This window comes from Lipotes vexillifer, unplaced genomic scaffold (assembly GCF_000442215.2).
Source record: "Lipotes vexillifer unplaced genomic scaffold, Lipotes_vexillifer_v1.1 scaffold371, whole genome shotgun sequence".
In the NCBI taxonomy this organism is placed as follows: Eukaryota; Metazoa; Chordata; class Mammalia; order Artiodactyla; family Lipotidae; genus Lipotes; species Lipotes vexillifer.
In genome coordinates this window covers 1,864,287-1,888,713 of record NW_006786304.1, presented here as the reverse complement: position 1 = coordinate 1,888,713, position 24,427 = coordinate 1,864,287, and the positions used below count along the sequence as shown (strand labels likewise).

At 61.8% G+C, this 24,427-nt stretch overlaps 2 protein-coding genes across 2 annotated transcripts in view; one reads left to right on the top strand and one right to left on the bottom strand.

Annotated features, from left to right (window-relative positions):
* PPP1R37 (protein phosphatase 1 regulatory subunit 37) overlaps positions 1–11,940 on the top strand; it is a 44,091-nt gene extending 32,151 nt beyond the window's left edge. Inside the window, exons 2-13 of the mRNA XM_007458542.1 lie at positions 4,547–4,644; positions 5,461–5,506; positions 5,719–5,819; positions 6,514–6,633; positions 7,097–7,247; positions 7,339–7,494; positions 8,686–8,798; positions 9,436–9,577; positions 9,681–9,847; positions 9,960–10,695; positions 11,027–11,117; positions 11,211–11,940. Coding sequence (XP_007458604.1) covers positions 4,547–4,644; positions 5,461–5,506; positions 5,719–5,819; positions 6,514–6,633; positions 7,097–7,247; positions 7,339–7,494; positions 8,686–8,798; positions 9,436–9,577; positions 9,681–9,847; positions 9,960–10,695; positions 11,027–11,109 — 1,913 coding nt within the window. The 3' untranslated portion in view covers positions 11,110–11,117; positions 11,211–11,940. The remainder of the gene's footprint in view (positions 1–4,546; positions 4,645–5,460; positions 5,507–5,718; positions 5,820–6,513; positions 6,634–7,096; positions 7,248–7,338; positions 7,495–8,685; positions 8,799–9,435; positions 9,578–9,680; positions 9,848–9,959; positions 10,696–11,026; positions 11,118–11,210) is intronic.
* A 3,411-nt stretch (positions 11,941–15,351) lies between these two features.
* NKPD1 (NTPase KAP family P-loop domain containing 1) lies at positions 15,352–22,558 on the bottom strand. The gene is made up of 7 exons (XM_007458681.1): positions 22,459–22,558; positions 21,619–21,761; positions 21,176–21,444; positions 20,134–20,138; positions 19,031–19,162; positions 17,134–17,747; positions 15,352–16,704 (listed from the first exon to the last, which is right to left on the bottom strand). Exons 1-7 carry the CDS (start codon positions 22,556–22,558, stop codon positions 15,352–15,354), a joined length of 2,616 nt encoding a protein of 871 aa, XP_007458743.1.
* Between the last annotated feature and the right edge of the window lie 1,869 nt (positions 22,559–24,427).

Genomic DNA, 24,427 nt, shown 5'->3' with positions numbered 1-24,427 from the left:
GAAAGAGGTTGTTGAGAATGTTTATCACCGTCTCACCAGGACAAGGATTGGAATGCAGGTCCTCTTATTCAAAGCCGTGACCTCTGCACATCTCATCCCCGGCACATGGGGCTGGGCGCCCCTCACGTCACCGCCCCTCCTCTCTGACAGCCGCTTAAGCCAGCCCCTGCATAAGTCGGACCTTCGGAGCCGTGGCCTTGGGAGCTGAGGGAACACACACTCACATACGTGTCCCCCTCGCACACCCATGTGTCCTCCTGGTCTCGCCAACCATTCTGTCGCTGGACAGGTGCTTTAGCAAGTCTGTTCTGGGTCCCTGCCTTCCAGTGGGGGACACAGCACGACAGTGATGGCCAGCCTTTGGTGAGCACTCATAGGCGTGTGCTAAGCCCTGGTCTGAGGGATGGACTTGTGCTAAATAACTCAGTCACCACACTTACCCTGGGAGGACTCACACTCAGCCCCGTTTTCAGGGTAAGGTGATTGAGGCACACAGGTCAAATCGCTTTGCTCGGAGTCACGGAGTTTAAGTTGGGAGCCAAGATTCGGCCCCAGGCGCTCTGGCTCCGGAGCCCGTGCTCTCAACCGTGCTGCGAGATGCCCCGTCTCTGGTGGGCAGCGTGAGATGCTGCCTGGGGAGGGCCTTCCCGAGGTCGAGCTCGCAGAGTACGGGAGGGAGGAGCCAGGATCCAAGCCCCCTGACTTCGGGCTGGAGTGGGGCCCTCACCTCTTTGCAGCCCCGCCCTCCGGAACCTGGCCCCAGAGCTCCGACTCGGGCCTCCCAGCCCGGCCCACCCCTAGTGTCCAGCCAGCACACTGCATGGGCAGCCCTCCTCCTCCCCAGCTCACCGCTTGCCCGTTGAGTCCTCGGGGTAGACCGGGCACACATGCATGTCTGTGGGTGCCGAGCTGCAGCCTGGAGGCCCGGGCCCCATGCTTCGGAGCCGCTGCGGCCTGGGAGAGCGGCCCATTGACTCGCCGCAGCCTGTGTGGTTCGCTTAAGGCTGGACAAGTCGAGGGCGGATGACCTGAGGTAGAGGTCTTGATGATTTCGTCACAACATCACAAATGAACAAGTGTGTGGCGGCCGGGGCTGAGCCAGCCGGCCTGGGCAAGCCCTGCCAGCTTATAAAGTGCTTGGGTGGCGCCTGGCACAGCGGAAGTGCTGTCTCGATGCTCCATGTTATTTCTCCGAACCACCTGTACTGCCGTTTCCTTACCATTTTTTTTTTAATTGGTTCGTTTAAAAAATTTGAATATGTTTCATCTCATTCATTTCCAAGTGATGGTTTTGAGGTGATAGTTCTTTTTTCTTAGTATATGAATGAAACACACATACGTAATGATTACTGCGAGGTTCTTCCCGACCCACCTGACACTTGCGTGTGCCCACTGGTGACGGGCCAGGCCTAGGGACGTGCTCGTGATGCTGTTGGAGAAATCGAGACAGGGTTGGGGTGCCTGCAGGCTGCCGAGCCCACGCCACAGTGCACTGACTGAACCCCTGCTTCTGTTCCTTTAGTGTCTTTCCCCAGTGCTGTCCCCACCTTGAGTATGTGTCTCAGCATCAGAGGGAAGTGACAAGATGCACTTGTCATTCTTGTCTCCAGTTGCTCTGGGCCTTGGACCCCCATGTCTCTGAGTATGTCCATCTTTCCTACCCCCTGCTCTCAGCTTCCCCTGCTGTACATGAGTGGGCAGATGCAGCCTCCCCGAACCCTGGCTGTGACCTTGTGTGAGGCTGTGCCTGCATCCAAACCCCATGGGCACCTGGCTGAAGGGGTGGCTGGATGGTACCTGTGGCTGGTATGGAGGTGGCAAGGTCAGAGACCCTGGGCCTTGAACTCACCAGGAGGCTCGTCAGAACAAAGACCGACCCACTGGGCAGGATCCCAGGGGACTTCAGGAGCTGAAAGTCCTAGGCGGTCAGGGAGGGCTTCCTGGAGGAAGGGATGTCAGAGCTGAACACCTAAAGGACCAGCTGCAGTTTGAGAGATTGCTTAGGGCTCTTATTCCCTGTAGATCGTCTAGGACAGCGGTCCCCAACCTTTTTGGCACCTTTTGGTTTCGTGGAAGACAGTTCTTCCAAGGACCGGAGGTGGAGCGGGTGGGGGTTATGGTGCAGGCGGTAATGCGGGTGATGGGGAGCGGCAGATGAAGCTTCACTCGCTCGCCTCCTGCTGTGCGGCCCGGTTCCTAAACAGGCCGCGGAACGGTAGCGTTCCGTGGCCCGGGAGTTGGGGACCCCTGGTCTAGGACACCGAGAACTGCTGGTGATGACCCCACATGTACCCAGTACCCTATTTCATCCCCGTCTGACATGAGCAGGCCGACCCCACCTTGGCCTGGGGGCCTTTATTGAAGGGAGCATGTCTAGGGGAGCAGTTTTTGCCCTTTGGCCATCTGATAAAACCTGTGTACCCTTTCTTGGAGTGATGATTTTTAAAGGCAAAAAGTAGGATTACAAAGGATACCAGTTAAAATACAGTTTATTAAATATTTTAAAAACCGTGACCTAGTAATTAACGCTCTTCGTTGTTGACACCTGAGATAACAGGATATAGCAGCAGCTTGAATGACTTCCAAAGTAGTGATGAGCATTCAGAATCTGCAAAAACTGTTATGTGATGTGAAAACACCTGCCGTTTCTATTGAGGACAAAGTCCCAGGGTCTGCTAAATATTTCTTTTTTCTTTCTTCTGTTATTTAATGTAAAACCCCCTGCCGTTTCTATTGAGGACAAAGTCCCAGGGTCTGCTAAATATTTCTTTTTTCTTTCTTTGTTGTGCTGTGTTACTAAGAATGCTGAATTTCATTTCAGTTCAATTAGTGCAAATAAAAAGGCAGTTTTTCCCCACTCAAGTTCATGGACCCCCTGGGGGGGTCAGTGGCCCCTTCTTGGCTGGACTCCCTGAGGCAGCTGCAGGCCAGCTCCTGTTCCTGCTCCCCCCCTCCACCGCCCTCCCAAGAGCTGGGAGCCACCAGGCACACGATTGCGATTGCACGTCAGAGAACTCCCTTGCTAGGCCTGAAGGGGGGCAGCTGACACTGGGGAAGGCTGCTGATCACCTATAGCTTCACCCAGGCTCCATCCCGCCTGCCTCCACCCAAGGAGGAAGAGAGGGGCAGAGGACTGGGCCTGACCTCTGGGAAGCCTGGGGCCTCTGTCGGCTTCTCTCTTCCAGCAACCCCACCCAACACAGTGGAGAGAGTTCTAGAGAAAGTATTTGACTCTGCCCTTTACCAGCTGCCTGACCCCAGGGAGGCAGCTTTCCTTCCCTGGACCTTGGTTTCCTCCCCTGGAAGACAGGGTGCTGCTTGATGAGGTCGGGGCATACGTCCCCCGGCCAGAGCAGTGGCCGGAGGGAGCATCCTCTCAGAGATGCTTGCCCAAAAGCTCAGCAGGGGCTCCCGCTGGCCCATCTGCTGCTTGGCTGGCCCTGAGAGCTTTCTACTCCCAGGCCTGACCCTGTCCCTCCCCTGCTCAGAGCCTTTTCTTCCTGCTCTCCTGGTTGCCCCAGCACAAAATCCAAGCTCTTATAGCCAAAAACTGAAAAGAATACAAATATCTTTTCACCTGGCGAATGGATAAACAAAATGCATACATCTGACAGTTACTACGTAGCACTACAAAGGGACCGAAACTCAAAATTGTTATGTTCCAGAAAGAAGCTGGCCACCAAAGGTCACATACTGTTTACCACCATTTTTGTGAAATGTCCAAAAAAGGCAAATCTGTGCAGACAAAGGCCAGCCTTACCTTCCACGTGGTGACAGGCCCTGAGCTTCCCGAGGACAGGGCTGTGCAGTTGTTGGGTTTGGGCTGCATCCCCTTGTTCATTTTGGGAGCCACTGCCTGTAACCATGGGGTACCAGGGCCGTGTCAGGGACTCTGACGGCTGCCATATCCCTGGGACAGGAAGCCCCGTCCTGAGTACCGTCCAGGAATATTTCGCTGTTGAGGGAGCGGTGAGTCTGAGAAGCCACGTGGCATCTCAGTTAAGAGCTGAGTTCCGGCTCCACGGCTTAGCAGCTGTGTGGCCTTGGGCAAGGTGCTTCACTTTCCTGAGCTCTACTTCCTTATAAGGTCAAAGTGTGGATTCATTCTCTCATTCAAAAAACCCCCCACAAATCAAAACACCTGCTCTGGGCCTGGCCCTGTGCTGGACGGTGTTGGGGACACAGTGGTGACCAAGACAGCCCCAGCCCTGCCCTTCTGAGACTCGCAGTCTAGAGGGGGAGACAGCTGACAAGTAGAAAAATGGCATGATAGTAGTTGTGTATTGTTCACGTGAAGGTGTTTGGGGAGCCTTGGGGAGTTGGGGAGGGTGGCACTGACTTGGTTTGGGGCCATCTGGGGACACCTCTGCAGAGCAGCAATCACAGCGAGGCACCTCAAGGCAGTACTGAGCTCAGTGGGTTGCTGGAAGGAAGGTTTATCATGGAGGTTGAGGGGGAGGGGGAATGGCACAGGCCAGTGGGCAGGAGTGGGGGAAAGAGGCCCAGGGTGTGGAAAGTCACAGGCCTGGGTCCTCTCTGCCTGCAGCCCAGAACGTGACCGTGGATGAGGTCCTTGGTGCCTACAAGCAGGCCTGCCAGAAGCTAAACTGCAGGCAGATCCCCAAGCTCCTCAGGCAGCTCCAGGTATGCCACGTGCTGGGGGCGTGGGGGGTACTGGGGGGCAGTGCCTGGGGTGACGCTGCCCTCACCCCGCCCCCCAGCCCCCTCCAGGCCTGCGGTGTCCGCCCCGAGCAAGAGAGGGTGTACAGAACACTGCCCCTCCCGAGCCTGGTCGGCCAGCCAGGGGACTGTAGATACGTCTCTGGAAATCCTCTTTTCAACTGTGAAAGTAATCGGGCTCTTCCTGAGTATATAAGCAGCACAGAATTATGAGAAGTAGGAAATTACTTGTCAAGAGTCTTCCACTCCCCAGAGCAGTTCTCTGCCCCAGGGGAAAAGCCATGTATACAAAATTTAAAAGTCTGAATGATGAACGTAATGTATATTCTCTGACTTAAAAAAGAAAGTTAAAATACTACAGATATAAAAAGCAAAACCTGTTTCTCACTTCTTGCCCAAGTCCCATTCCCCAGGAGTCCCTGCTGGTGACAGCTTGGGGTTTTCGTCCCCTGGACTTTCTGTGCTTTTATAAATAGAGAACGAGTCACTGTCTAGAGGTACACAGACGCGAGGGCAGTTTCCGTTTTTATATGACTAGGGTGTTGCTGTACGCCTGGCCTGCTCGCCCCCAGCCGTCTCTCACAGGTGCCTTTCCTGCCACCTGTCCAGTCTGGTCGTGCTGGTAAAGCACTGCCTCAGTGCCTTCCCTCTGGATGGGTCATTCCAGAATGTTCCAAGGTTGCTTGTTTCAGAGCCCCGGCTGCCCCACTCTCAGGGAGGTCCAGCCTGGCGCCTGCAGGTGTCCTCCTGCCTTAACCACCATGCGCTCTGCTTTCCCAGGAGTTCACGGACCTCGGGCACCGTATCGACTGTCTGGACCTGAAAGGTGTGTGTCTGGACGGGGCCGGGGGGCCCTTGGGTAGCGGGCAGGGAGGTGTGGGCGCCCTTCCTGAGGTTAGCCGTGGGGAGGGGCAGAGGACCTTTCCTCCCCCGCTTGGCCCGGAGCCCGTGTTTCCACCCAGCCCAACCCACACGCAAGTGTACATGCACAAGGGGACTCGTAGATGTGCACGCACACGGCGCTCCATATCGTCCCAGGTGAGAAGCTCGACTATAAGACCTGCGAGGCCCTGGAAGAGGTCTTCAAGAGGCTGCAGTTCAAGGTCGTGGATCTGGAGCAGACGAACCTGGACGAAGATGTGAGCAGCCTGCCACTGCCCATACCCACTCCCTGAGCTCCCTGCCTCTTAGAGGTTTGGGGGGAGGGCACGGCAGGAGAAGGGAACCGCCTTGGACCAAGGCTGGGCGGTGCCTCTTGAGGGACAAGACTGGGGAGATGTCCACTGTGGCCAGAGTGAGCGGGGGATGTTGGACTGTGTGTGAGGCCCAGAGAAGGGTCTCACAGACCCACCCCAAAGGCAGGGGCTTTGTAAGCAAGGGAGAGACTTGGGGAGCCAAGCCGGAGGGGAGGTGTATGACCACCAGGAAGGAGCCTTTCAAGGAACGCGTGCCCCCCCGCCCGCTGAGAATCACAGTGCCTGCAGGGGAGAGAGTTTAAGAAACATTCTGAAAGCAGCCCCCCTGTTTATGCCCAGGTGTCCTCACCTCCCCAGGTCCGGAGGCCACCAGGAGCCCGGGGGAGGGCTCCTGGAGACCTGAGGCCCAGGGACGGCAGAGGCCTGTCCTGGTCGCGCAGCACATCACTTAGACCGCTCTGGGGGGCGAGTAAGAGGAAGCAGACTGGCTGCAGCAGGACAGGGGAAGGGTTGGTTGCCGGAACCCAGAGGTGCCAGAGCAGCATCAGGGCTCTCCCGTCCCCAGTCGCTCAGCCCCTACCTCCTGGCTTCCCCGGGCAGCTGCACCCTGAGGCTGAGCCCTGCTGTCTCTGCCCAGGGTGCCTCAGCCCTCTTCGACATGATCGAGTACTATGAGTCGGCCACCCACCTCAACATCTCCTTCAACAAGCACATCGGCACCCGGGGCTGGCAGGCCGCCGCCCACATGATGCGCAAGGTGGGTGCCCCCTACCCATTCCCTCTCCAGGGCCCCCAACCTGTAGGGCCTCGGTCCACGAGCCGTCAGAGGGTGCTGGGCCCTAGCTTGCAGGCCAGTGAGAAAGCAGTGCCAAGAGGCACCCTGCTCCAGGCCCACTCCGGCCCCTTCTCTCCCTTCAGGCGTTTGCCCTCCTCCTCCACTTGCCCGTAACGTGTCCCTTGGAGGCGGCTGTGGTCACCATTCCCGTTTCACTCACATACGGGGCATCTCTGCCACACAGGAGTCAGCGAGCTCAGCTGTCACCAGCACTGCCTCGCTCACCCCCACGGCCCCAGGCTGGCCTTCCCTCACCAGCCAGTGTCCCCAGCCATAAAACCAGGTGGCCCTGCTGCTCACGGGGATACTGGGACGTGGGGCGGGAGGTCCCCCGGAGCAGGGAGGGCCAGGGCCGGCCTGACCCAGCCCCACACCTGACACGCAGACAAGCTGCCTGCAGTACCTGGATGCCCGCAACACGCCCCTGCTGGACCACGCGGCGCCCTTCGTGGCGCGTGCCCTGCGCATCCGCAGCAGCCTGGCGGTGCTACACCTGGAGAATGCCAGCCTGTCAGGGCGGCCCCTCATGCTGCTCGGTGAGCCCCAGGGCGGTGTGCTGGTGGGCTCGGGCTGTTGGCCGGGTCCCCTGGGCCTGGCCAGTCACAGTACCCTCCCCTCCTCCCCCAGCCACGGCCCTGAAGATGAACATGACTCTGCGGGAGCTGTACCTGGCCGACAACAAGCTCAACGGCCTGCAGGACTCGGCCCAGCTGGGCAACCTGCTCAAGTTCAACTGCTCCCTGCAGATCCTGGACCTCCGTAACAACCATGTACTGGACTCAGGTGTGTGCGAGGTCCGCGCGCCCCCGCCCAACTCCAGTTGCCCAGCACCCACTGTGTGCCCAGCCGGGTGTTCGTGGTACTAGAGGCACAGTAGTGGCCGAGACAGTCCCGGCCCTGCCCTCGTGGTGACGCCTCAGACTGGGCTGGGCTCTGGGAGCCCAGGGCAGGTGTCTGACCCAGTCTGGGGATCAGGGAGGAATCCTGGAGGAGGGAACATCTCAGCTCTCCCTTCAGGATGAGGTGGGGTATTGAGCAGATAATTGAAATAATTCAATCTGGGGAAAGTGCCCTGGAGGAAACAAGGATGTTGGGTAAAGAAGGGTCAACCGAAAGCTGTTTAAGGTGTGCAGGAAGGGGCCTCTGGGCAGTAATGAGGAGGCTGGGGTGGAACCAGCCATTTTAAAAGCCTAGGCAGAGAATCCAGGCAGAGGGAATAGCAAGTGCAAAGGCCCTGAGGTGGGATAGAGCTTAGATATTAGATATCTGGGTGGGGGGAAGAGCCCTGGTGAGCCAGGAGGTGAGTGAGAAGGGAAGAGGGAGTAGTCAGCAAGGCCTTGCCAGCGGGAGGAATTTGATTTCGTCCCTGTTCACCGTCGAGCAGAGTCCCCTGGCCTCAGTGTGAAGATAGGGCTGCGGGAGGGGGTGCAGAGTGGGACAGTGAGGCCAGTGCCCTCCTCCAGGGCAGCTGGGCCCGGACACCACGTGTGCTGAGCACCTCCCACGCTCGGGGCCTGTCGGCTCTGGGTTCACAGCCGTGAGTGCGGCAGGGGTCTCTGCCCTCAGGAGAGACAAAGCCAAGATACATTAATGGAATGCTGAGTCTGTCGGATGGGGACATGTACTCTGGAGAAAAATAAAGCAGTGATGGTGGGCTGAGCTGTCTGCTGAGGTTAGGCTGGCCGGGATTGTCCCATGAGAGGGGGAGATTTGAGCAGAGATCTGAAACAGATGGCGGAGGCCTTCATCAGGGTGTCCAGAGGAGGAACGTTTCCGGCCCAGGAGTCGGGGAGCTAGCTGTGTGTGCCAGGCCCAAGGCAGGGTGGGCAGTAGCAGGAGGTGTCAGGGCCAGAGCCTGTGGGGCCGGGCAGGCTGGGGCAGGGGCTTCTGAGCGCTGGTGGGGTGGCTCCCGGGCCAGTGTCCCCCGGGGAGATTCCCCGGCCACAGACAAGACTTGCCCCCGGGCCTCCCCAGGTCTGGCCTACATCTGCGAGGGCCTCAAGGAGCAGAGGAAGGGGCTGGCGACCCTGGTGCTGTGGAACAACCAGCTCACGCACACGGGCATGGCCTTTCTGGGCATGACGCTGGTGAGTCGGCCGGAGAGGGGAAGGGCGGCAGCGCGGTCCGGTCCAGCACCTCTCCCACCCCCGGCTCTCATCTTCTTCCGGCTGTCGCGGCTCCCCATCTTGCTCATCCTGCCAGTTCAGGAACCTGCTCTCTTCCTCCAGCCCTGTTTGGTCTTTCTTTCCCTTGAGGAAAGTAGCCCTTCTTTCATCGTCTCTCTGCATCCGGCACCATAGCCCGGTACAATGCTTTGTACGAGGTGAAAATGTTTTGCATTAGAAAGTTAGCATTTCTGGAAGCCATCAGGAAGTCTTAAATCTTTTCGTTCTGTGGTATTTAAAGCCATCCCACAAAGACTCAGACCCAGGTTGAGAATTATCCACGGTCAGGCCTGTGTCCAGAGTCCTTGGGATGCCGGCGAGGGCAGAGGCTGGGCCCGGGCTGTGGGGACGGGGGCCTGGCTGGACGCTCGGAGGGCTGCGGAGTGGACGGGGCAGCTGGCTCTTGGGAGACTTCTGAGTACACGAGGGATTCGGCCCGAAGCGGGAACGTACCGGTGTTCGGACTGGGGGGCCCTGCCGAGGAGAGAGCGTGTGTGTTTGCCTCGTTCCTGACTGGCCTCCTGGGCCTTTCCTGGCTCTCGTGCGCCGCTCCCTCCAGCCGCACACACACAGCCTGGAGACGCTGAACCTGGGCCACAACCCCATTGGGAACGAGGGCGTGCGGAACCTTAAGAACGGCCTCATCGGCAACCGCAGCGTGCTGCGCCTCGGCCTGGCCTCCACCAAGCTCACGTGCGAGGGTAGGGCGCGGGGCGGGGCGTGGGAGGCGGGCCGGCCAGGCGGGGGGGCGGGGCGGCCAGCCGGGTGTGGGCCCGTGGCCAGCCCCTGCGGTCCCCCTCCCAGGCGCGGTGGCGGTGGCGGAGTTCATCGCCGAGAGCCCCCGCCTCCTGAGACTGGACCTTCGGGAGAACGAGATCAAGACGGGCGGGCTCATGGCACTGTCGTTGGCCCTCAAGGTGAACCACTCTCTGCTGCGCCTGGACCTTGACCGCGAACCCAAGAAGGAGGCGGTGAGTGCGCTCTTCCCTGCGGGCAGGTTGGGGGCTGGCTAGCCTGGGGCGGCCCCAGGACCCGCTGGGGGCGGGCCACCCAGAGCCCGAGCCAGGCCCACTCTGCCCGCAGGTGAAGAGCTTCATCGAGACGCAGAAGGCGCTGCTCGCTGAGATCCAGAACTGCTGCAGGCGCAACTTCGCGCTGGCACGGGAGGAGCAGGGGCAGTGCCTGCAGCCGTCGGCCTCCATGGCCGAGATCGCCGTCTCCGAGCCCCAGCCAGATGCCGGCGCGCCCGCGGAGGAGCCTGCCACCGAGGCGCAGGAGAACGGGGGCCCGGGCCCCGGCGCTGGGCCGGACTCGGACTCAGACTCAGACTCCGAGGGGGAGGATGGGGAGGAGGAGGATGGGGACAGGGCTGAGGCCCCCTGCCCCGCCCTGGTGCCCCCCACGGACTCCCTGGGCCCTGGGGACAGGAGCCCCCCAGGCTGCCCCTCCTCCCCCACGGAGCAGCGCATTTCCGTGTCCAGCCCGGGCCGGGGCCACAAAGTGTTTGTGGTGACCCGGGTGGAGAGTCCACCCGAGAGGGCAGAGCCTCCTGTGCCACCCACCTCTCCTTCCCCACCTGCCCCTCCTCGTCCTCCATCCCCACCTGCCGTATCCTTCCTGCCCACCTCACCTGCCCGGACGCCAGCTGAGGCCGTCAGCACTAGGGACCCAGGGTCGTCTGAGCCTCAGCCTCAGCCGGAGCCGCCCCAATCAGGGCCACCGCTGCCCAACGGCCTGAAGCCCGAGTTCGCTCTCGCACTGCCCCCGGAGCCGCCCCCAGGGCCCGAGGCCAAGGTGGGCAGCTGTGGCCTGGAACACGGTGAGAGGACCTCTGGGGCCAGGTGACTGGGGCCCCTGTGTGCTGTGTGTGACCCCGGCCAAGCACCTGCTTGTTGGTGTGCCTCGGTCTCCCCCTCTTTAAAATGGCCCTTGAAGGGGCAGGGACAAGTGGGGCTTGGTCCTCAGTCCCCGCCTTACTTCCCTCGGATCCCGGGAGCTCCTCGGGGGCGGGGCACGCAAGTTGGGTTGACTCTGAGTCTGACGGTCTCATTGGTACCTGGGCCTGTGCTCCCCTGCGGCTCTGGCTCAGGCAGGGCTGGTGCCCCCCAGCCCAGCCGCCTGACTGGAGGCCGCCCACCCTTCTCGCGCAGAGCTGAGCTGCTCCAAGAACGAGAAGGAGCTCGAGGACCTGCTTCTGGAAGCCAGTCAGGAATCTGGGCAGGAGACACTGTGACACCTGAGGTGCGGTGAGGGCCTGGGGCCCCGGGAGCTGGGGAGCCAGCGACGGAGCTCCTGGCTCTGACAGGTGCCCCCCTGCGATCTCTTCTCCCTAAGTTCCCTTCTTCCGGTCCGTCTTTGAAGAGCCTGAGGCCAGAGCCATGAGAATCTGCTCACCCTCACCCCCAGCCTTCCTGAGGCCTGGGACCCCAGGGGGTGGGGGGCCTTCCTGGGGACCCCTGCCCCCCACAGCAACACTACACGGGGTGCAGGAGCTACAGGGAGTGGCCCTCCCCGCCCTGACTTAAGCACTTCTATTTATGTGTCTAACACTCGAAGACTGGGCTGGGGGTGGATGGGAGGAGGACGGGGGGGAGGAGTGGATACCGGCCACAGGGCCGGGCACCTTTCCCCAGGGCTCCGTTTGGCCAGGCTTGCCCCCTTCGCGGTCAGGAGTCCTAGGTGGTGGCGGGATGATCCCCTGGTGGCCCCGGGCACAGGACCAGGCAGGAGGCATGGCTTGGGCGGGGCGGTGAGTGCTGGTGGCGGTTGGAGTTTGTAGAGCAGCCCCGGCAGGGTGTGGGCCTGGGCTGGGGTGGGTGGGGGAGATCAGAGCGTCAGAGCTTTCTTTTTCTTAAGTGCAATAAATCTATCAGGGAGCTGGGGTGGGGAGCAGCCAGGGCTTGGAGACCCTGCTGTCCGGGCCACTCGAGGCTGCGCCCTGAGAGGCACTACAGCCCAGGGTGGGGGAGGCGTGGGTGTGGGGTGGGGGGCGGTGGGGGGAGGGCTGCTCCTGTCGGTGCAGGTCTGCTCACACCTTTTCTAATAAACCAGAGCTGGGTTACCCACTGGCCTGCTCTCTGCTTGTGCTGATCCTGGGCTCCCCGCTGCGGGGGTTCTGGCACAGAGACGGGGAGGGCAGGGGCCAGGCGGGTCGTGGCTGCAGAACATCTGCTGGGGCGTGTGTGGATGGGCCCCACAGGAGAGGCGGGACAGGCAGGCCCCTTCTTGGCGCGCGCACCCACACTCCTGTGTCTGACACAGCTGGCCATCTCGTGTATGATCCCACTTCCACTTCCCTCTCTTCAGAGGAAACAGCCCCCAAATACCTTCCAGCTTCCGGTCCAGCTTCTCAGGGTGGTGGACCTGGCATGCGGGTCCAGAGGTCATTCCTCTGCCCGGTCACCTGTGGCCCAAGGAGAACAGACACCAGCCTGTGGCCGGCAGCCCTAGATGTTCAGGCAGGAGGGCACTCTGCCCCGGAGCCTGGCCGGTCGCCTGCAGGCGCCGAGGTGTGCCCAGAGGGCTCTTGGGCATTTCTGGGAAATGAGTTTCATCCTTCAGAAAAGGCGAGAACCACTTAAGGGGAAGGCCTTTGTGCCCACTCCTCTCCTGCATGGGAGGCCGGCCCGGGGTGGGTAGAGACGTGGTGGAAAGGTTATGAGAATCACAGCGTTGCTGATTGGGAGCCCGTTTGGTTCCAGCACAAACCTGGGAGGCTTCTGCCGCAGCTGCCTGGGTGTCTGGGATGAACACCTTTCCTGTTTAGGCCACTTTCTGTTTGCCCTTCAGTTACCGACAGCTCCGGTGTCCTGACCGCTCCTTAAGGCAGCCACATTTGGGGCTCCCTCTCATCTGGGCGAGGGGCTGGGGGAAGCCACGCATGTCAGCCAGTGGCACCCGCCCCGCTGGCAGCCGGGGACACACCCGCACAGTGTCATCCTCCGGCTGGCGCAGCTGTGCCCAGGTGTGAGGTGGGTGTGGAATGAGCCCCTCCAGGGTGCCCTGCCTCCTGCCCGTCTTCTTGGGGAGACTGGGGAGTGCGAGGTTTGCTTCAAGATGCTGAGAAACCGCAGTCCTTTGCCAGGTTGGGGTCTGTCAGTACAGTCCCCTAAGAATCTCAGTAGGCCTTTGGTCACATCTAGCCATTGCTCAGGAATCCACCCAGGTGGGGGCTCTTGGCCCTTACAGCGGTGTTGGGTGCTCGCCCATCCCCTTTGCTCTCTGCCTCCACCTGCAGGCCAGGTGATCAACAGATGGCTGAAGGGAGGGGCGGGGAGGGTGCCTCCCCATCCTGTGGTGCCTGGGAGGGCCTGGGGTCCTGTTCCCAGCCTTGTCCCCGCCCTTCACTTTAGCTTGTGGTGAGGAATTCGGCCTTTTCCACTGTCCGTCCAGGGTTGAATTGTGCCCACCTCCCCACCCCCACAAGATACGTGAAGTCCTGATCCCCAGTACTGCAGGATGGGACTTTTCTTTGGAAATAGTGTCTTTATCGAGGTAATCGAGTTAAAAGTGAGGTTATAGAGCGCCCCAATCCAATATGCAAAGGGGAAATTTGGAGACAGTGACAGAACAGACATGCTCAAAGGAAGGATGTGAGAACACAGGAGACCTTGTGAGGATGGAGGGCTTATGATGCAACCCCAGGCCAAGGACGCCAAAGACGCCAGCAAAGCACCAGAAGCTGGAAGAGGCAAGAAAGCGTTCCCTTATAGGTTTCCGCGGGCGTGTGGCCCCCACAACTCCTTGATTTTGGACTTCTGACTTCCAGAGCTGTGAGAAAATAAATTTCTGTTGTTCCAAGCTACCCAGTTTGTGGAACTTTGTTACAGCAGCCCCAGGAGACTAATAGACCAATTCTGCAATGCTCTGATTTTCCGACCTTTTAGGGGTCTTGGATCACAGAGTTAGATCCCTTTGGCCGAGTATTTTCTTACCTTTGCCTTCAGCCATCCAAGTATCGCCCAAACTAGACGCTGTACCACATCTTAGATCTCGATGCCCTAACGTGGGAGATGTTTGTTTTCCTGCATGTGGGTGTTCTGGGTGACAGGCACCTTCTCTCCACGAAGTGACTCCTGAAGCCAGGCCCCCGCGCCCTCTGGTGGCTCTGACATCTCCTAGGGCCTCAGGGGACCCTGCATCCAGCAGGCAGGTGGGGGAGAGTGGAGAAGGCAGACCTGCCTCTTAACTCGTTGCTGCGATGGGAAAGGGACACACGTCACTGCCACTCCCTTCTAGGTGCAAGTCCCCAGCAAAAGCCCCATACTATAGGGGCCCATGAATGCCGGGAGACAGGGAGCCATCTTGGCCACACCCAGCCCCTCTGACATACTGTTTTGTTTTTTTTGTTTCTTTGTCTCCCAAAGCTCTAGCTTTGGCAGGCATATGGTCAGAGTCTAAGATAAATCGGGCACCAGTTTGACCACTGCTCGGCATCATGTAACGGGGCGCAGCTTCCTTCTGGGGCCCGGGGGTGTCCTCAGTCCTGCTCCTGACCTCCAGCCAAATCTAAGGGTTAGTCGTGCCTCCCCAGCAGCCCACACTGCTGGGGCCAGTTTGTTTCCAGCCTGGACTCTGGGTGGTAAGAAACGGAAGCCCAAGTCAAGTTGGCTGAGGGAGCTGCGGGAAGCGATGTACGTTGTCTCCAGTAGCACGTCTACAGAGACGTCGGTCTAACAGCGTCATGAGGACCCGTGCATCTCTGTGGTGGCTTCATTCTTGGGCAGGCTCTCCCTCTGCTGTTGGAAAACATCTCTCAGCACGCCCAGGGTGGTGCCACTGGCTCAGCCATGCCAGGACTGCCAGGGCTTCATATGCTCCTCAACTTCCCTGTCCTCATCGAGGGGCTCCTTGGGTGGCCCTGGAGTGACCCGTAAGGCAGGTACCCCCTGGACAATTACTCGTCTGGTGGAGGCGGCGCTGCCGGCCCCAGCTGACCGGGGTGCTGTCGAGGCCTAATTAACCCATTATGCCAGGGGAGGAACCACCCCAAGAGTGGAGCAGCCTGCTGAGGTCACTGGGGACACCACCCTCGGAAATGCCAGCTCCTGCCCCACCCACAGAGGGGCAAGCTCAGATGTGGGGACAAGGACCTGGATCCCCTGAGGCCTGGGTGCGCTCCACTGAGTCAGCTGGGCGCATCCCTCTGTCCATCTTCCCTGCCTCCGCAGCGTCACCCGCTTTCCCCACAGCCACTCCCGCCTCTGGGATGCCAGGGAGCAGGCTGCCAGCTGAGGCTGCCCGACTCCCTGGGGATGAAGTGGGCTTGGCAGAAAAGGGCAGGCCTGGTGGCCAGTCCTCACTGAGCTGGGGAGACTGGGGCATGAAGACCAATCTGGGGTTTTCACATCTTCATTTATTGCACTTGAACCCCGAGTTCCTCATGGGTCCTTCTGCCCGGGCTCTCAGATGCTGTCACTGATACACTGCCCCACTCCTGGTGGCTACTGCCAACAGCTCTCTCTGGCTCACAGATTCACCTGGGGAATGTGGCCACCACAGGCCTCATTCCGGACACTGGACCCTGGGACTTGGGCCCAGTTAGGCCCCCTACACTCTCATCTGGGCAGAAGGAAGTGTTGCCCTCTGCTGCGCCCAAGGTCTTCCATTCAAGGCCCACCTGGGCTAGACTGACCCCAAGTGAAGGGCACTCAGGCCATGGGTCTGGACTTGCCCCCGTCCTGGGGTTGGTGGGCTTCGCAGTCCCGTGCGAGGCCCAGGCCGCCCCGGGGGCGTGGTTGGCTCCGCGTGCGGCGTGCGGGGCTTTGCGGGCAGGGGACTTGGGCGGGCGGGGCGTCTTGAGCGTGCTGACGGCCCGGATGAGGCCCATGCGGCGGCGTATGGAGTGGTCCAGGTTAACGGTGCAGCGCAGGAGGCTCTGCGCCTCGGCCACGGTGAAGGGGAAGTCAGCGGCCAGGAAGCGCCGGAAAAGCTCGGGGTCGCCGTCCAGGGCGAACACGTTCTGCAGCGTCGCGGTCATGGTGTGCAGCTCGAAGCTGTGGTCGCAGAACACGTCCCAGAGGGGCGCGCAGGCTTTGGGCGCGCTCCCGGCCTGCTGCTGGTCCTCCAGGCACTGCAGGGCCCAGCTGAGACGGCACGGCCACTGGTTGGCGAGCACGACCCAAGCCACGGCCTGGCGCGGCGAGAGGCCCCCAAAGGCCCCCTGCTGCTGTTGCAGCAGGCGCACGGTGATGGGCACGGTGTTGACGATGCGCCGCATGGACACCACGTTGTCGGGCACGTAATCGATGAGGCAGTCGCACTCGTCGTGCAAGCAGCAGAGCGCCTCCTGGATGCTGCGCGTCGCCTGGACTTCCAGTAGGCTTTGCACGTTCTCGGCCCGGGCCGGCCCCTCCATCTCCAGGAGCGGCGCGACGTCTCCGCCCCCCGGCCCCGCCCCCGGCCCCGGCCCGCCCCCGGCCCCGCCCCGCGACCTCACGTTTAGCGTCATCCGGCGACAGAGCAGGTCGTCGCGGCTTCGCACCACATCGCGCAGGAACTGCAGTTTGGTGCGGCGGCCCATGATGGGCACGGAGAAGGGTAGCGTGACGGTGCGGTTGAGGAAGAGGTAACCGTTGTCGGCCGTGCCCTTCATGGAGCCGGCGTTCTCGAGGCACGCGGCCAGGATGCTGGGGTCCACCACCAGGATGAAGATGAAGGGCGCGTGGCAGTCGGACAGCAGCGTGTTGATGGCGTTGAGCACGCCGACCACGCGCTCCGGGTAGCACGTGTCCAGCCCTGTGATCTCGAGCACGACGCGCAGCCGGCGCCGCTGGTAGATCTCCAGGAAGCACAGGAAGTCGGTGAGCAGCCCCACCTCCTTCTTTACCTCGCACATGAAGCCCAGATGGCTGCTGAACTTCTCGTGCGACACCAGCCGCTCAATTCTCTTGCGCTGGCTCACGAACAGGTGCTTGCCCACCGAGTACATGGCCATGGGGGGGCGGCCCATGATGGGCACGGAGAAGGGTAGCGTGACGGTGCGGTTGAGGAAGAGGTAACCGTTGTCGGCCGTGCCCTTCATGGAGCCGGCGTTCTCGAGGCACGCGGCCAGGATGCTGGGGTCCACCACCAGGATGAAGATGAAGGGCGCGTGGCAGTCGGACAGCAGCGTGTTGATGGCGTTGAGCACGCCGACCACGCGCTCCGGGTAGCACGTGTCCAGCCCTGTGATCTCGAGCACGACGCGCAGCCGGCGCCGCTGGTAGATCTCCAGGAAGCACAGGAAGTCGGTGAGCAGCCCCACCTCCTTCTTTACCTCGCACATGAAGCCCAGATGGCTGCTGAACTTCTCGTGCGACACCAGCCGCTCAATTCTCTTGCGCTGGCTCACGAACAGGTGCTTGCCCACCGAGTACATGGCCATGAGCAGCCCGGAGCCCGAAAGCGTGGTGGCCGCGCCGCCGAATGCCCGGAACAGGTTGCTGTGGCCCAGTATGTGGGAGCCCATCGACAGGTAGAGCAGGCTCATGCCCAGGCTGAGCGCCGCCAGCAGCGCCAGCAGTGCCAGGCACACTTGGCGCCGGCAGTGCCACTCGCGCTGGCGGCAGCCCGGCCTCGTGGCCACCTTCTTGCCCAGCACCGAGTACAAGCTGAAGGGCAGTGCGCCGTATTGTTGGCGGATGCCGTCGCACAGCGCTGTCACCAGGCCGGCCCACAGCTTGTCACTGCCCGCATAATGCCAGGCGCTGAAGCGGATGAAGAGGAACTTGACGTTCTTGCGCTGCAGATGCAACTCGGTGATGACGGGCTGCAGGAACACCAGGTACCACAGCAGCTTCGAGAAGCCCCAGCCCCGTATGGGCCTCAGCTGCCGCTGCACGTGCTGCAGCTCCTCGGCCTCCCTCTGGGTCGCCTCCTGCTGCATCAGCGCTGCCGGGACCGAGGGCGCAGGGGAAGGTGTGAGCGTCTAGACCCGGCTTAGGCCAGGCCAGGGCCTGGATGTTAGACGGGGAGCCAGGGCCGGTCTCCAAGTGCTGGGCAGGTGCAGAAGTGCGGAAGGAGAGGCCTGGAGCCAGGCTTGAACAGGAAGGGGTCTGAGGGGGAATTGCGGGGGGTCAGGGGAGGGCAGAAGTAGAGCCCCCAGAGGAGAGAGGACTGGTGGGGGCAGGGAGGGCTCTAAGAAATGAAAGAATGCATGCCAGGTGCTGAGGAAGAGAAATGCTGGGCAGCAAGTGTACACCCCTGGTCCAGTTTTCCTGGCTTACTGCCTCTCCTCCAGCTCTCAGCTCAGCTATCACTTCTTCCAGGAAGCCTTCCCTGATCCCCAAGCTGGGTCAGGTGACCCTGGGCTCCCCCACTGCAGTCCTGCCCTCTCTGGGTCATCCCTGTCTGGGGACAGGTCTGTCTCTCACGCTGGTCTGTGAGCCCAGGAAGGGAAGGGCCCTGGTTGTTTTGGCCACCCTGTGTCCCTTGGGTGCTGAGGAAGTGCTGGGGGGAATGTCTGGAGGATGGATCATGAGAGATTGGGGGCATGATCTCTCTGCTGTGAGAGTAGGGAGTGAGCCAGTGGGAATGAGTCGGAGTCACTCAGCGCAGAATAGAAGCTGTTTCCTTTTACCTTAGAGCCGAATCTTTTCTCCTTCCAGGACCTTGTTTGTTGCTCTGTGACAACACAGGAGCAGGACGTGGGCTTGTTTGATAGGTGCTTACCAGGGCTGGGCACACGGAGGTGAGTCACCTCCGGCTTCTCTGGCCATGATTGGGGCTGGGGTCTGAGCTCCAGCAGCGTTTGAACCAGGCTAAGTTTCAGCTCATGTCTTTAATTAACATTATCTGTCAGGGGTCTTGTGGGCGCTGGGCCCTCGGCCAGGGCTGAGGAGAAGAGATAGGTCCGAGGAGCACAGAGGCCTGGAGGGACTTGGCAGGAACCAAGCGAGGAACCTGGGCTTTCTCCCTAGGGTGCTGGGAGCCATGGAAGGCTTTTGAGCAGCGGAAGGACAGGGCTAGATGTGTATTTTAGAAAGACTCCTTGCAGTGGATTTGGCGGGGGAGGGGGGCAAAGGCGTAGGGAGGGACCTGGTTAATGCTGATTTATGGGCATGTGGCAGACTGGCCTCGGGGGTGAGCAGGTCGTAGGGAAGCCTGGGGCTGGGCAGGGACCAAATGTCCCGTCTCCCTTCAGCCCTCCTTGCCCGACACACGCGGATCCTCACCCATGATCTTGTCTAGCATCATGTGGAGGCGGCAGCCAAAGGGCGCATAGAAGCCCACGGTCACAGGGACAGGCACATGGCACAGGGTCTTGGCAAGGCAGCTGCAGTAGACGTCATCCTCCGTCAGGATATCTGGGGCCCGGGGGTAGGGAGGGGCTGGAGGTGGGGAAACGGAGTCAATGACGCTGGCCAGGCACCACCCTGCTCCCCGTCTACCCTCCGGAGTGCTCGGCACCGGCACCCCTTCTCCCTGACTCCCAGCCATGACTCAGGTCAAACCCTCTGACAAAGGGTTTCTGTGGCCGCAGGCAGCCCCCTCCTTCAGGACCAGATGTGCCCTTCTGGGCCCCGGATCCACCAGGCAAAGGCCAGGAGGCTAGACCCACCCCGGCCCTGGCCCAGAGGTGTGTGGGAACTTGGCTGCCCTGGCCCCAGGTCACCAGGATCACGGTTCCCCGGGGAAAATCCCACAGGCTTTTCTTGAGACTCCCGGGCCCTCAGATACCTAAGATACCGCTTTACACGCTCCAAAGTTCCGCCGAGTCTGTTCCTTTCTGCTCTACGAGCCTGACTTGAGCGTGGGCAGGCTCCTCTGCTGCCTGTCCACCCCTGTGCCCACAAGTCACTAGTTCCGCCCTGAGCCCCAGGCAGACGCGTCTTCTGGTCCTGGCCCCGTCACCTTTCCCCGCATGACCCGGGCAGAGTGATGCCTCTGGGAGGCATCTTGGACCTGGAGTCAGGGCACCAGAAAGGTAGGGCTCAGTTGGCCGCAGGGCAGGCGGGGAGGCCAGGCCAGCCTCACGGTGTGTGGTGGGGATGACACGCCCGCTTTCATAGAGGCCTCGTGGGCTGCAGCATCCATCCCTCGCTGGGGGCCAGCGCTGGGCCTGGAGGCACAGCTGGGAGGGCAAGAGGCAGACTCGGGCCAAGGTCAGCTGAGGTGGCAGCTGGGGAGGACCTCTGCCTGGTCAACGGCTGACCTCACCTCGCCGAGCCTCTACTAACTTGTGTGTGAGATGGGCATCGAGGCCCCGAGGCTAGAGCGACGGGGTAGTGCCTGACCTGGAGCCGAGTCCCCACTCAGCTGTGCTCTGCTTTCAAACCAGACCTGGAAATGGCCACCTCCCTGGTCAGGTTGCCGGCACCTCTCGCCGGGACTCCTGCTTCCCGCCCTTCCTCCTACAGTCAACTCTCAGGTCACATCCCGAGTCAGCTCTGGGCCATCATGACTCCCACCTCCCCAGGGGGAGAAGGCTGAGCCCTCACCGCGTCCACGAGGCCACCTTGCACCCTCTCGGACCCCGTCTGACCCTCGTCCTCACCTCCCCTGCTCCAGCCACATGGCCCTCCTTGTTGCCCCGTGAACGGGCCACCTCAGAGTCTGCGTTTGCCGATCCTGTTGCTGTTTACTCGAGAGAACTGCCCCATCTTTGCTTAAATGCAGACTTGATGGGGCCTCGCCTGACGACCTTGTTTAATTTGCAAACCCCATTTCCTCTCCCTGCTTTATTCTCCCCCCCTAACATGGTTATCACCCGGTGACACACTTCTGAACTTCCCTGTTTATCTTGTTTCCTGTACCCGCCTCCCCCCACCGCCTATAGAATGTGAGCTCCATGAGGGCAGAGATCTCTGCCCTGCTTCCTGTGACACCCCCAGAACAGAGCCTGGCGCCCCTGCAGGCGACCAGTACCTGGTCACAGAGTGAATGGATGAATGAATGAATGAATGAATGAGTGGGTGGGTGGGTCCCTCCCATGGCTGTGTTGCTCTCTCCGTCCCTTGGGCCACTCCCTACCTCTTGCTGCAGCTGCACTCCCCAACACCAGAACAAGCTGGTGCTCACCCCCCGCCACCCCAAGTCAGGAGGGCTGGGAAGACAGGAAGCAGAGCAAGGGTGTCACAAGCCGGGGCCCGGGCCCCTGGCCGGCCCGGGTTGGGGGCAGCATGGACAGGCCTGGCCTGGAAGCCTTGCATCCCAACGGGTGAAGGAGCAGCGGCCGCCCAGAGGCCCAGTGTCAGGGATGAGCACCCTCCCAGACAGGAAGCAGAGTGAGGGCTGAGGAGGGCAGGCCCCAGGCCTAGGTGGGAGGCAAAGTGGCAGGGCCAGAGCCCCAGCAAGGGGAGGCTGGGTGAGCTCCGGACCTGTAGCAGGTGAAGGAGCTACGGGTCACGGGGGCAGGCAGGTGCCAGGTGTCCGTGGGCCTCCTGGGCTCCAGGAGGGTGCTGGCTGCAGAGGGCAGGGCTGGGCCGCTGCTGGCTCTGGCGCGTGCCGCGGCAGGTGAGGGGGTGCGTGTGGGGGCCGGCTGGGGGGCGCTGGCCAGTTGCATGGGGGCGGTAGTGGTTGCGGGCAGCCCCTTCTGGGCGTCGTGAGCGGGGCAGAGCCGCTGCCACAGGGGGCTGGGAAGTGCGGGCTGGGATGGGGGGGGAGACGGGCTGGAGGCCCCGGCGACAGCCATCGCCACCCCATGGTGGCCTAGCATGCATGGGGGGTGGCGACAGGGCCTGTAGGCTTGAGGTGCCGCTGGGTCATGGTACCAAGGAAGTGGGGGGTGACTGGGCCTGGGTCCCTGACCCCTGAGGGGCACTGGCAGGAACCAGGTCAGGTCTTCAGGAGGAGGCTGGGGCTCGTCACTCAGCTGAGGCCCAGGAGAAGTCAGAGAGAAGACGGGGAGGGGCTGTGGGCCGAGGCGGGGCCATGCCCTGCGCTCTCCCACGGCTGGGGTGGGGGCTGGGAAGAGGTGCAGGGGCCTGGGCTTTAGCCAGGTGAGGAGCTAGAGCGGGGATGATGCCCCAGAGTTTCTGCTACCCCAAGTTCTTCGGTCCCTGGGGTGTCCCCAAGTGGGGGGGCGGGCGGAGAGGACTCCACTGGGAGCTGGCCTGGCTGGTCCACAGGAGGCCAGAGTGACGAAACGTGACTGTGGAGGGGGACAGGGTGGGAACTAGGAAGGGGGCTGCCCTGGGAGGCCCCGAGGAGGCTGGATCAGCCCTGACGGGAGTAGCTGCCCCCTCCTCGCCCAGAGCAGCAGCGCCTGTGGTCACCGTGGGCGGCTGGACCCCCCGCCTCGTTCATACGCACTCAGTGTGGGCTGTGGGCTTGCCCTCCGACCCCTCCCGCCCACCGCACTGCTCCCCCCAGGTTGTGGGGCAGTCCCCACAGGCCTGGCGATTTGGGGAGGGAATTCTGTCCACGCTGGGGGGAGGGGCAGGCCAGATGGCCCCCCACTGCTGGCATCCCCAGCCCAGGCTCCCACCTCCGGCCTCCCAGGGCCTACGGTCCCCACAGCCCCGTGTGCAGATGCCTCCATGGTGAGTGCTGGTGGCTTTTCCCTCCGGGGGCCTGGGGTTCTTCTGCTTGGCCATCCTCTCAGCAGCCCCCCACTCACAGGTCTCTCTTGCGACCAGGGCTGCCCAGACTGAACCCCTACCTTTTTGGTGCCCCAATTCCCTGTCCAAGTAGTAGCGCTTGGTGGGGGTCCGGTGGGGCAGGGCACCCTTGGTGAAGTGGATGGTGTAGTGCTGGTTCATGGCGGCGGGGGGCCTGCTGGGGGCGGGGACGAGAGGCGGGCTCAGTATCCAGCCCCCTCAGGCGCCAGCATCAAGAACCCACCCACGGGACGGCCCGAGACCTGTGATAGATGAGACCTCATCCCTGATGCTGGGGTCCTGGGCTACCCAGGTGGCATGGGGCTGCTCTTCAGAGTAACAGGGAGAGGTCAGGATGGGGGGACGGGACAGCCAGGCGCGGGAGGATGAGAACGCTTGGGGGGTGTTGGGGGGTAATTTGGGGTGGGTGAGATTTCCAAGGCCTGGGTGTTCAGGAGCTGCTGGGAGTTTCCAAGAGGGCTGGGACAGTGCGGGTGCTGAGTCGACGTGGGCTGGGAGCCACGGGATGGCTGAGTAAGATTGGGGGGAGCTAGGTACTGGGCGGGTGCGCTGTGGGCGGTGGAGGCTGGCCCCCTTTGAAGGGACTTGAAACCAGTGCAGTGAGAGGCGGGGAGCAGTGAGCCATGGAGCAGGCGAGCAGCTGAAATGTCAGGGCTGAGACATTTGGGACCTAATGAGGGGTTGGAGGGAGGGGGACTCTAGGGGAGCAGATGAAGTCGGTGTGGTCCAGTCTGGGAAGAGGCTGAGCAAACTGGGGATGAGGTGGGGGGCACTGGGTTTAAAATGTGAGGAGCGGAAGCGAGGGAAGGAGGCTGTTTAGAGGCAGGCACGGGAGAACCCGAGGGGCAGAGGAAACGGGGGTGAGAGCTGGAGTTGGTGAGGGTTGGGGGCCTGGCGCGTGGCCCCTGCCCACCTCATCCCCCCGGCCTGGGGTCCCCCATACCTGATGGCAGCCTTGCAGCCCCAGCTCCCTGCCCCGCCGCTGCCGCCAGCCGAGCTGCTGTGCCAGCCCCACCGTCTGGCAGCATCAGCGCAGGTCAGACTGGTGAGAGGCCCGGGAGCTGGGAGCCAGGAGCCAGGAGCCCAGTGGCCCGACCGGTTTGCCCACCTTGTCCCCGCCCCTTCCCAGCAAGCCTGCCCAGTCCCTGTCCCGTGTGCTCAGCTCTCAAGGATTGGGGGCTGCCGCCGCCCCCCACCCCACCGCGGTACTCCAGTAAGGGATGGAGATGGCAGGCCACGCTGCTGCCCGGGGCGGGACCCGCCAGAGGGTCTGCTGGTCTGGGCACTTATGCTGTGGGAGGGAAGGAAGCTAGGATACGGATTTGGAATCCAGGCCCAGAGAAGATGCAGCCCCAGGTTCAGGTGCCAGCTCCTCCAGGGCCCAGCTGTGTGAGCTTGGGCAGGTGACTTCACCTCTCTGAGCCTCGGCTTCCTCGTGGCTGAGCAGGCCGGTGTCCGTGCCTGCCTCTCATGGTTGTCAGGAGGAGTCCCCTGAGCCCAGAGCTTGGTGCTCAGCAACAGTGGTGCCAACTGGCCCATTTGCCAGGTGCTCCAGATGCTTCACGTAAAACGATGACGACACGCGCGTTCCAGGCTCACCAGGAGCCGTGCTCAGCGTACATGCTTCTCTTTTTTTGACTCCAACACGCAGATTGCGGGATCTTGGTTCCCCAACCAGGGATTAAACCCAGCCCCGGCAGCGAACGGGCGGAGTCCTAACCACTGGACCTCCAGGGAAGCCCCAACGTGCTTTTTTATCTCCAGTAACCTCTTTGCTCGTTGCCACGCTCCAGTGGGGTGGGGGTGATGCCCCCTTTACAGATGAGGAAACGGAGGCCCGGACTGCTGGAGTCCCTTGCCCCGGGTCTTAGGGAGGCAGAGCCAGGCTTTGCAGGCAGTGGTTTGTGCTGGGTAGGTGGAGGCGCCTTGCGGACGTTCTTCGAGAGGTGAGAGTGGGGTTGGGGGTGGGGATGGCTGGGCAGGAGGTGCCTTAGACACAGCGTGGCGGGG

What these genes read in the sequence shown, in the direction of transcription:
- NKPD1 (XM_007458681.1), bottom strand. Translation starts at nt 22,558, where the DNA reads ATGAACCAGCACTACACCATCCACTTCACCAAGGGTGCCCTGCCCCAC. An exon ending in GATGCTAGACAAGATCATGG is followed by an intron (nt 17,748 to 19,030) that starts GTGAGGATCCGC and finishes CGGTCCCGGCAG; the next exon opens with CGCTGATGCAGCAGGAGGCG. An exon ending in ATCTGGGCTTCATGTGCGAG is followed by an intron (nt 16,705 to 17,133) that starts GTAAAGAAGGAG and finishes TTCATGTGCGAG; the next exon opens with GTAAAGAAGGAGGTGGGGCT.